This window comes from Scyliorhinus torazame, chromosome 11, assembly GCF_047496885.1.
Source record: "Scyliorhinus torazame isolate Kashiwa2021f chromosome 11, sScyTor2.1, whole genome shotgun sequence".
Classification (NCBI taxonomy): domain Eukaryota; kingdom Metazoa; phylum Chordata; class Chondrichthyes; order Carcharhiniformes; family Scyliorhinidae; genus Scyliorhinus; species Scyliorhinus torazame.
This window is the reverse complement of record NC_092717.1, coordinates 126,488,427-126,500,795: the sequence shown is the minus strand read 5'-3', so window position 1 is coordinate 126,500,795 and position 12,369 is coordinate 126,488,427. Positions and strand designations below refer to the sequence as shown.

Sequence of the window (12,369 nt, the reverse complement as noted above, 5' to 3'; positions counted from 1 at the left end):
GGGGGAAGAGAAAGAGGAAACGAGATGGCTCAATTGAGTTACGCAGCTGTTAGACCAGCCTTTAAAGTGTAACTTGGGTAAGTATCCAGGTCATCCCATGTATCTGATCCAACTTTCTGCCCAGAAGGTCAGAGACATTTGCAGAGGTTCCCAGACTGCAGGGAATCAGCCCGTCAGAAGATTAAACTTCCTGAGCAATTTCAGCATATGTCTTGCTTCAGGACTTCTGCAGGGTCCTGATGTACTCTGCTGATGCGGAGGACGGAAGATTTAGGCCAAATTGAATCTGGCTGGGTCACTCCGATAGGTTTTAAGTACCGATCTTCAACTTGTTCAGGAACATAATAATAATAATAAACCTGCAACCAGGCTCCCACAGCCCTCTTTCATCACCCTACTTAAAAAAAAGACCCTTTAAATCCTGTAAATTGAAAAATGGATACAACAGGTTTTCAAGAACTGAATTAGTTGTACTCTTGAGTCATCCCATTGCATAATTATCCAATCTTAAATCAATGTTTGTGGATACTAATTCATTTTAGACCAAATGGAACTGCAGCTGAACGGTTTTATTATAGCATATTGCTTATAAAATTGCAGATTATCTGGCACAATAAATAATCAGTTTGCTTTTGAAGCATTTCTTTGGATGTAGAGATTAAATTCTAAATGCTTTACTGCAGCTTTAGGTTGTGAACATAATCTTGCACATCTTTTATGCCGATATTTTACAGATACCAGTAGTATGCAAATACATTGATAAGTATATACATTGTAAGCAATATGTTTCCCATTGTGAACAGGATGCAAAGAAGTATAAAAGCCCAATTTGGAATGCAGTTAGTATTCCATCAGTTTTGGTTTAAACTAAAATAATATGCTTTAAAACAGTCACATTATATATCTAATTATGTTTACATCTTTTTAACATAGTTCAAGGTTTAAGCAAAATGACAATCATACAAAGGGGGAACAATTGTTGGTATTTTTCAGTTCTTCATGGGGAAGCACAATGTGGACACAAAGAAATAGACAAAATAATACTTTGGGGAGAATGCACAGAATGCGTAACAATACTTCACTTTAAATGCACTAGATAGAGTTCATGCAGTTCCAGCAAACGTCCACTATACAGAGATACAAGGAATACTACCTCCTGATTGATTTTGATCAGATGTTAAAACCTTCCAACAGTTTTTAAAAAAATAACTGCAAAATAATGTGCTGTGGCCTTGTACAAAGGCCACAGCATTTAGGAGTGTTGTTGCAGTATTCAAGCAATTGCTGATTTTCTGTACACTGATAACTACATTATACAATCATAGTAATTAATCAAGGAAAGTTCATAGCACCATGAGAACTAGTTTCCTCTAAACAAATGTGAATTAGCAGCAAAGTATACACTTCAAAAATAGTTGCAGGAGTGTTCCCCATCGAATTTGCTTCACTTGAGTTGTAACAATATGATTTCACTTAAATGTTCACTTTCTCATCTGTACAAATATATTTATTTAGAGGGAGCTGATGGGACGGCAGCATCAAGGAACTATATCAAACTGGTTTATTATAATATTGTCTTTATTTTTAAAAAATTCCCTATGTGTGAGACACAGCAACTCTGTGCAAGTAAAGCAAATAAGACATTTTTCAAAAAAGAAACACTGGCATTTGTACTTGCTAAAAGTTAAATAGAAAATGTAAAATTTTATATACAAGAATTTTAATGCTCTAATAATAGAATATGAAATCTAATGGCACTTGAAACAAGCTTATGATGGTTGAATGTATGACCTTCAAGAGATGCTCTTAAAGGGTTATAAGGTATATGAAAGTGCTAAAAAAGGGTTATTTTGCACATGTAAATGGTGTGCTTCAACAATAGTCTAAACCTGTTACTCAAGATATGCATCAATAAAAAACCAAACCTTTGTACAAATCTGAAAAAATACATCTAACATTTTTCAAAAATTCCATGTTTCAAGCAGCATGCACTTGCTTGTGCTTTAGTTGACATATTAAAAATATAATATATATAAAATCATGTTTGAAAGGATAACTGTTTAAAGTTCACTAACTAGTTGAATTGGAAGTTGAAGGCAATTTGAATGTAGGAATTCAAAACTATATCCATCCATTTTATTTAAGGGGACGTTATTTTATTCTCAATGGAATTACTTTTCATTTAACCCAGGTTAGTTTTAGTTAGTTGTCATCCTTTGATTCCCCCCCCCCCTCCAATTAGGTGTTTAATCCTCCAGACCGCTTAATTCATTGTTCTAGTTATTTTAAATCCAAAGACATTCTTAAAACGAATGTTTTCTCTGGTCTAAACCAAAGAAAACCTCAAATCTAGGTGTATTTAAATAGAGACATTTCTGCTGTAACAGGAAGCTAACATACTATAGAATTTTGTAGTTCCACATACAGATTGTGTGCAAAACATTAATGGGCGTTTGTAATTTTACCCCATGGGTTATCTTCATGCGATTCCCCTTTTAGCTGTGCTGCAATCTATTTCACTTGCTCAGTCTACCTCGTCATAGACAAACTGCAGTTTCAAATATAAGGGATAGTTTACCTACTTGGTTTTGCTGGCAGTAAGTCAGCTTTTGGAAGAACATATTCAATTTGGCTCTGCATTATTCTCAAACAATTTACAGAAAACTAATGGTTGAAAGATCTTGTACAATGCATATTTACATTTTCAGGATGCACTTGTCCCAATATTTCCCCAATGCTTTCAATTGAGATCTATAAAATCCTGTAATTATTCCATCTGTTTTACATTGTGTGTATTTCTTTAAAAGGATATTTACTTTATTTTTAAAAAATGTCCATGCACATTATCCTGTAGCTAATGGACTTCATATAAAAAGACAATAGAAAATGTTCTACTTCCACTTAAATCATCTACCCACAAGATGGATTGAGGGGAGCAGAAGACATCTATCGAGCAGCATTGGTATTTATTTACTGTCTGTACATAAGTACACAAGCACCAATCCTATTGTGTTGAGTAAATTTCCAACATACAGCCACATCTGAAGTATTGCTTAGTCACAGTTCTATAATGTATGCTTCAAAAAGTGCTAAACTTTCACCAACTCAAAACAGTAAACTCAATTATGTGAACGACTGAACGACTAAATACTAAGCGATGAATTTTCTCTCCTGGGCCAGGAAACCAGAGCCGTGACTGTTTACAGGTTCTGCAACCACCTGGAGGGAAACATTAACTCACTGGGATATTCACAGGTGCACATTTGAAAAAGCAGAGATGGGTACTCTGCCCAATTAAGGGTGATGAGCAGGCTGTTCAAGCTGGAGGAAGGTCCAACAGAGGCCGTAGGGCTTGAGAGCAGCAGCAGGTAATAATGAAAAATAAGTAAAAAGCTGACATCTCAACATGGAGAGACCATCACTCCAAGTTAATTATATCTTCAATTGAAAAGATTCAGCAACAAGGCCACCACTGAGAGGAGAGAATCCCACTTCTCTTGCACCCTGGAAGGCAGGGCAGGGAGGATCATTTGGGCCTGCCTCAAGTACTCTTCTCCCCTGCCCCCCCAGGTGTCCACCTTCAGGCACCTAAATTGGCTTCTGTTGCTTCAGGAAACTAGCAGCTAACTGGGAAATTCTCCAATCGTGACTGCATAGAAATGGCTTGGATGTAGGATGTAGGATAGAGTCTGAGATTCAACATGCCGGTTGGCAGGGCTAATTTTCAGCCCCACTTGCGTCCATCCTGGCAGATTCTATAAATCCTGCACTCTTTCAAATCCAGATAGTAATTGACCAGAGTTATAGTTTAAAGTTATTTTTGGGTGTGGTCCAGATTTCCACCTATCTTCAATGCTAATACATTTATTTTGTGGTTTGAAATTTTTAAACAGGACCAGTACAAAGCTATATCTCCCAATGATATGATTTCCAAGTCTAAAAATATTAACTATTATAAACTGAAAGAATTATACATCCAACAAGTTCAGTTTGTGAGGTTAGTGCAAACAAAAACTATATGGAAGTTTGCTAAAGTGTAATGGTTACTGCATTTTAAAAAGTAGTTGATCATGTACAAAAGAGACACATTGACATGAAAAGAATAACTGCCGTATTATTTGATTGAATGCGTAACTATTGTGCCTGCATTATTTATTACTGTGACCGACAAGCCTCCGGTTTGTTCATTTACTGCTAAAAGGAGTTGTGTGATAATCAGTATTCCAATGGGTTCCTAATCTGATTAAATACGAATTTATAATTGGGTAGTCAATGAATTTGCAGTTGCCTATATGGATAACTAAAAACTTACTTGCTTAAAAAGTATCCTGATTCAGAATACTTTTAAGCGTACATGGGCGGCATGGTGGTGCATTGGTTAGCACTGCTGCCTCATGGTGCTGAGGACCTGGGTTCGATCCCGGCCCCGGGTCATTGTGCAAACTCCACACAGACATTGTCCCAGTGTCTGCATGGGTCTCATCCCCACAACCCAAAAAGTTGCGCAGGATAGGTGGATTGGTCATGCTAAATTGCCCCTTAATTGGGGGGGGGGGGAAATGGGTAAATTTATTTAAAAAAAGATACACACCATTAGAATTGTTTTATTTTTATCTCCTAGAAAGCACATCACCACTATTCTTCAAGTGTATGACAACTATGGTAAAAGAAATCTCCATAATCCACCAAGCTAAATAACAACTAAAAGTATTATGGTTGCTCAAAATATAGTGGTTACCTTGAGTGAGTAAGAGTAATAATTCTTGATGGGCCAAATGGCCTTTTCATTCCTAATTTTTCTAACATTTATACAGGATAACTAACAAGGTAGCTCTCATTGATAGCTATGGGGATTAATTTCCAATGTTTACTAATTTTAATCTAACTTTTATAATCATGGCCATTTTATTTTTGTTAAACGTAACAAAGACATGATTTTCATTGCATTATATATAGAGTTAGAAAAAGTTGATTCTCAGTTACTCATTGTTGCATCATATAGATCATTAATAGGTACTGAGGATGTGGGATCAAGGATGCATTTCGATGAAGATCAGGGGAATAATTTGCCTAAATGAATTACAGTATATATATATCTTTTTAATTAAAAAAATATATTTCCCCTCAAATAAACTAGGGGCTGTTTAGCACAGGGCTAAATCGCTGGCTTTGAAAGAAGACCAAGGCAGGCCAGCAGCACGGTTCAATTCCTGTACCAGCCTCCCCGAAGAGGCGCCGGAATGTGGCAACTAGGGGCTTTTCACAGTAACTTCATTTGAAGCCTACTTGTGACAATAAGCGATTTTCATTTCATTTCATTTCTTTCCCACTTAATCCACCTCTCGCTGGTAGTGACTTATTAATAACTTTTGTTCCACAGATACCAAAAATCTTCCTCCAACTCACGGAAGTATCTATTCTTCATACATTAATTTAATTTATTTGACTGTCAGTGGTGTTGGCTGGAGGGTGGAGCTGGTGGAGGTTTGCCCATGCATGCATTTTCTAGAAAATATCACTGACTGGATCCTCAGAAATTGACACCTTTGTTAATTATTACTTCTCCCTCACCCAATAATGTTCAGAACAAACAGTCAGGTTGGTTCTTAATCACTCCAGCTGAGACTGTGACTCAGCACAAATGAGGGACTTGAGCCAATAAGTATAGCAAGTTGCACTGTTAAGTGTTCTCGTAGGATTCCTGGTTTGCCTATTCAAGAAGTTTTGTTCTGTTTGAAGAACTGACTGTAAAAGAAGCTCTCTTGGATGTGGAAAAATCTCAGACTGAATAAAGTTTTGCTGTTCGCCTTTCTCTTCTCAAAGTTATTAAAATGAGTTAAAAATCTAGGTTCCAGAATGTTAAACTATTACTACTTTCTTGCAACATTGTTCTTACTCGGGTCATTCACATGGAGGAAGATGCAAATACTAAAATACAAAAAAAAATTAACATCCCAATTAGAAGTCTTTACTTCCCAAGTAAAACAGTGCTGCAAAGATTCAACAGGTCTGGCTACAACTCTGAAAAGGGATACGGTGCCAATGAGTCCAATATGACACTTCTTTGGTACAAAAGAATCATATTGGACTTGAAAAGTTAACCGTTTCTTTCGCTATCCACAGATGGTGCCAGACCTGCTGGGTTTTCGCAGGACTTTGTTTTTCAGGTCTCCAGTGTCCACAATATTTTGCTTTTTATTTGACTGGACTTTCTAATCACTGGCTGAAAAGAAAGAGCAAGCTTCGGTGGAATGATGTTTCTCATTTCGTATTCAGCACCTTTTTGGTAAAATCATGATTGGACAACTTTAATCCAATATGAACAAGTAAGGGTTTATATATTCAGGGGACTGGTTAATATATGCAATAGTCTCAAGTGTGATCTACAGAATGTAGAAAAATTATCCACCTAACATTTTCATTCAGCAAGGTAAAGTCGTTTTTTCTATTTGATGAATAGTTAGGATCAATTGGGACAACTAAGTGCTGCTAAACTGTGAAACACATTTACTGGGTAGGAAAATCAGAATTTTGTGCACAAAAGAACCAAAACTACATAACTGAAGTAGAACAGTATTGCATTAATCTTCTGTTAGCAGTTATCATGAAAAATACAGATAAAATAATATGTTAATCAGTTAGATAGTTCCTATGGCTTCCCTACATTCTTTTTCTTCCACCAAGCCAAGGTCTTCAAGAAGCCTATTAGCCCAAAAGCACGACTTAATTGATGAACACATCGGGTCAATGAATATTTGTGGAAATATCAGACATGTTAACATGTTAACCCGAAACAGGCGCCGGAATGTGGCGACTTGGGGCTTTTCACAGTAACTTCATTTGAAGCCTACTTGTGAGAATAAGCAATTTTCATTTCGGTTCTCAAGCAACGCTTCTGAACGGTTATGCCTGAATTATTAATTTTGTGCATTTTCTCCAAAATGCCACATACAGTAGGTGAAATTAACTCTATTCACTTACAAAATTAAAACCAGGCTCATTGTTTCCAGTATCGTTGTTTTTGCTTGGCTTCCAATATTAATTTTTTGCTTTTTCTTCAATTATTTTAGCCTGTTTGAATTTTTATGAAAAGCTACTTGTAGCCCATTACAAGGTTGCTAACAGACAATTTTGATTGTAACACATCTTGCTAAATAATTTACTATAAGAGGGCAGCACAGTGGTTAGCACTGCTGCCTCACGGCACCGAAGACTGAGGTTTGATCCCGGCCCCAGGTCACTGTCTGTGTGGATCACATTCTCCCGGTGTCTGCATGAGTCTCACCCCCACAACCCAAAGATGTGCAGGGCAGGTGCATTGGCAACGCTAAATTGCCCCTAAATTGGGAAAAATGTTTGAAGTAAATTTAAAAAAGAAAGTAATTTATGAGAATATTGCTTCCTAAATTGAAAGCTAATTTCTTAACTGGCTTGCAGGGAATGGGTTGGCTGAATCATGATTAGTTAGATCAATGGCTGCCACTGAAATAATATGTTAAATCATTATTTAAAACAATTCCAATATTAATTTATATTAAAAACGGAATATTCTGGAAATACACAGCTAGTAGCATCTGCAAGAGAGATTACCCTTTCTCAGAACACATTAACTTTTTGGGGAATTGTGAAATCTCTGCCAACCTTTATTAAAATGGTGAATGGGACTCCGATCCAGAAGATCCTATTTTAACCAATGATAATTTTTATTAGTGTCATAAGTAGGCTTACATTACTACTGCAATGAAGTTACTGTGAAAATCCCCTAATCGCCACACTATGGTGTCTGTTCGGGTACACCGAAGGAGAATTCAGAATGTCCAATTCACCTAACACGTTTTTCGGGACTTGTGGGAGGAAACCCATGCAGACATGGGGAGACTGTGCAGACTCTGCACAGACAGTGATCCAAGTGGGAATCGAGCCTGGGACCCTGGCGCTGTGAAGCAACAGTGCTAACCACAGCGCCAGGGTCCCAGTTTAGATTCCCGTGCAGGTCACTGTCTGTGCGGCGTCTGCATGGGGTAAAGGGGTTGGGTCTGGCTTGAGAGGAAATTCAAACTTCACCGGGCAATTTAAATTCGATTCGGAGTTCAAACAGACATTATCGCTGTAGCAAGGGCCATAACCTGCAGTATGGGAGTCACAAATTTACGGAGTAGACTTATATGCTCGGGTAGTTAAGGTATGTAAAACTGACAATCCACAAGCTGTTTAAATCTCCAGCTGTTTAAAAATTGTTTTGAAAGCCTGTGCCTGTCATTGAGAGTTGTAACTAATTGAACATTTTAAAAAATAGCTGTTTGTTGACCTTACCCCAAAAGCTATTTATCGTTATCAACAGTTGGTTGCTTTCCACAACCTACAATTATCTGAGCAAAGTTAGAGGGGGTGGGGAAGAATGCAAGTTCAGTTTGATAGACAGCTCAGGTTGTCAAAGAGCTGTCTGTGAATATAGGTCTATTGTTTTGCTAAGGGATTAAGTACTTGAGAGAAGTTTTGAATGTTTTTAAATTGGAGAAAACTGTAATAATTATTGAGATCTTTATTTTATTTAATCTCATCGTGGTTTACCCATGATGGATATGATGTTGGCATGTGTTAAATACAAAAAATGATGGGTGGGGGCATGGAATGTATGAGTGCCTGTAAATGAGGGTCTGGGGAGTGAGTTGGGGGGAAGAGGGCCTAATGTTTAACAACACAGCTGGGACATAGTCTTTTTAAACAGTCCTTCCCGGCTGTTGGCAACCAGTCTGCCCAATTCTGATCTCCTTCGGGATCAACAGGCCTGACTGTATCCAGCATATGCAACATCCCCACCCCTATCCTGGGGCAGAAACTGTACCATTCACAGTATTCTGAGAATTCTGACTCCAGCTACCCGTATCGGGAGTGAAAATTCAGCCGATTAACTCAGTTGCTCACTGCACAGATGCTGCCAGACCTACTGAGTTTAAGTATTTTGGTTTTATTTCAGATTTCAAGCAAATGCATATTTGCTTTTGTATACCACTTGTTTGCTGTGATAGTAGAAGATAACAAACAACATTCATTATCTCCTGAGTTTACTCACTGAAAAGAATGAAATTCATAGAATCCCTACAATTTGGCCCATCAAGTCTGCCCCGACCCTCTGAAAGAGCACTCCATCCAAATCCACTTCCCCACCCTATCCAAGTAATCCCTTAACCTAACCATCCCTGGACACTAAGCATGGCCCTCTTTGGACTGTGGGAGGAAACCCAGGCAGACACTGGGAGATGGTCTAGTCACCCAAGGCCAGAAGTGAACTGTGTATCTGTTGCTGTGAGGCAGCAGTGCAAACAACTGTGCCTCTGTGATGGCCCAAATTCTATGAAAAATTCAAATTAAGAAACTAACATGCCCATCTGAATTTTAAAATACTGATATATTTTGGGAGGTACATTTTTTTCAAACTACGAAAGGAAACCAGCAAGTACAATTACTTTATCAGTTTAAAATAAATATTTAGAGTTTAAAAAAAAAAAAACTTTTGAGGTTAGCCTAGAAAATGATAGCAATTTCATACAGTCTGCAGTTCATCAATGAAACAATGAATGAAAGCGCATTATAATAATAGACCAGGCACGAAAGTGAACATAAGTAACATGAGGCAGACAATCAAGCTCAGAAATAAATAAATCAAAATAGCTGTCATAATATCAAATTTGGAGCAGACCAATTCTGTAAGACTAATAGAGGAAATGGTTCTCTTAGAATGAGCTGATTGATTTTCAAAGCAGCTAGTAGTGAAAAAAACCTAAAATGCACTAAATAGCCTAAACTATTTAGCTAAATATATTGCTATTTAAATTCAATCAATTAAGGAGAATTTGCATAATTTAATATTTAAGCGTATAATGATTCAAAAACTTCATTTATTGCCATAAATTATTTACCATTGATTCTCTGCCTCTCAAGATTGTGCATTATTTTCAGAATTAGCTCTTCCAATGCATTCTAATTATAATTTCTGTTGAGGATATTGTCCAAGTTTGTTGGCTAAACCAATAATCAAATGGAGGTGAATTTATGCCATCATAGAAACTAAATATACATTCACAGTTTTGTCAAATTTCCGAAGTATTGAAAAGATTAGTTGAGTACCTATTATATAAATTCATAATCTTCATTAATGCTGCTTATTCAAGAATTTAAAAGAAAACAAAATTATTTTAAACTGGAAAACAGGATTCATGTAGAATTTGTAGTGCCACACCATGGTAAATTAATTTTTAAAAAGATCAGATTTTAAAAAGGTGCTGTATTGAATTTGATGACATTTTATAAGCTTTACAAATTTTAATCAAGATGTTTTAGTTTGAAAATAACCTGTTTATTAACCTATTCTGAGTAATTCTTTTGCAGCAATGGAATTTTAAAAATCTTAGTGGGCCCTCAGTGCACAGATGAGCCCCAAGTTTAAAAGTACTTAATGTCCAAACTATTTAAACACAAAAATGAACCACTACCCTAGAAAGATCCCTTTTAAAAAAAAAACTTTGCAAAAATTATTGAATAGGGCTGCAATAAAATTATTTTAAAAATGGTAGTATTCGTAAAAAAAAAACCTGTCAAAAAATGAAATTTGCACAGTAAATGTTGCAGTCACTGATAACTAAATTTGCAAAATTGCTTTTTAATGCCAGCACAACCTCAAAATTAGAACTAAAAACCATTATGGTCTTGGAGTTGGATGAGGTGCTATGGAAACTACCGTAAACCTCCTCCATTTGAATCTATTAATGATGGCTTAGACTCAAATCTGCTTACTAATGTATAATAAATTTGGATTACATTAGCTGCTAAATCGGATGTTCCCAGTATGAACAAAAACAGTCTTGGCCTGCTTTTGCTTGCCTCCGGTGACTATTCACAAAGTTGCAAAGACATTAGAAGCCATTAAGGATTCTACCGTCCAATTCCTTAATGTCCCATCTGGGTACCTGGCATCACAAGAGAATATTTGTAAACGGAACTAGATAAGAAATAAATTCTTGCTTTCTATTGAAAAGCCTGGTGAAAACGTGGTAGGGTTGTTGTGCTTAAGCTAGTTGTGAAGACTGTAGATAAGGGATGCAGAGCATTGAGAGCAATACTGTTGCCAGTTTCATGTGATTCCTGGCACGGTGGTGGGAGAGGAATTAAAGATGTGTGAGGTTCTTCCTGTGCATAACACATTCCAGGATTGCCAAAAGAAACTGGCTGATTGTATGGGGGGCTATTAAGTGGCAAGAAACTTAACAACTGAGAAAAGTCCAAGGATGGTGTATTCAGAGGTTCACTGAGGACCGTTGGACTTTTTGAAAGCAATATATCCCCAGATCCATCACCCAGAGATCCTGCCTGCAACTCCAAGCCTAATTTTGATGAGGGTGATTGAGTGTCATGGGCAAATGAAAACAAATCACTTTGTAAATCCATTAAGTAACTGTCTATCTCACTCTTTAATGGTTGTCCTTTTTCAGGCATTGCAATGGCATATGAGGTAGAACCAAGAAAATATTTTGAGGAGAGTTCTTGAGGAGAGCGAATTGAAGATTCAATTTCTAGTGGGCAACCCATTCCTAAAGGTAATGGTGTAGAGACCATTTGGTTTGTTGACCCTAATGTTTGCATGGTCTGAATATGGGCACTGTAGATATTCATTTGTAAAGTATTTGTAAATGGCAGAGTTGTCAGTTCACTGGAAACCACTGACATCACTGGAGTTAGCTCATCTTTTAATGATAATGATGGATTAGAGCTAAATAGATCCATAAAGTCTGGTGGTTCAGTTTTCACCTTTAGCAGCTCATGCGAATGACTTTTTTTCATGTGGCGTGTCAAATGATCCTTCCGACCAAACCTCTGGGCACAGTACTGACAAAGGAAGTCTTTTCTTCCAGTGTGTACTACCATATGTCTCCTAACATCTTTACGAGTATAGAAACAACGGTCACAGTGATCACACTGGTGTTTTTTTTCCTTTGTACCACTTGATGACTTGCCCGCATGTGTTTTCAGGTGCTCCAGTAACACCCCTGTGCTTTCAAATGTTTGTAAGCACACTTTACAGGTTAGGTCACCACTAGTTGCAGCATGCAGAGCCAGATGACGTTTGTAACCAAGCTTTGTATTGTAGTTTTTCCCACATTCCTCACACTTGAAGGCTTCCTTGTTTGGATCATGAGTCTGTAGGTGATTCTTGAGATGATCCTTACGATGGAACATTTTCTCACAGTAAGTACACTTGTGGGTCTTCTGAGGTGAATGGGTGGCCATATGCCTTGAATAGATACAAGTTGTTACTGATACTGGAAAACTCATCCAAACATCTACATAAAGTAAAATGTCCTGGCCTTCCAT

At 37.2% G+C, this 12,369-nt stretch overlaps 1 protein-coding gene across 2 annotated transcripts in view; it reads right to left on the bottom strand.

The window, feature by feature from the left end:
* Positions 1 to 548: 548 nt before the first annotated feature.
* LOC140385512 (zinc finger protein PLAG1-like) overlaps positions 549 to 12,369 on the bottom strand; it is a 72,884-nt gene continuing 61,063 nt past the window's right edge. For both annotated transcript variants that reach the window (XM_072467741.1, XM_072467740.1), the window contains one exon: positions 549 to 12,289. In XM_072467741.1, the coding sequence (XP_072323842.1) occupies positions 11,026 to 12,289 (1,264 nt within the window). In that variant the 3' untranslated portion in view covers positions 549 to 11,025. The remainder of the gene's footprint in view (positions 12,290 to 12,369) is intronic.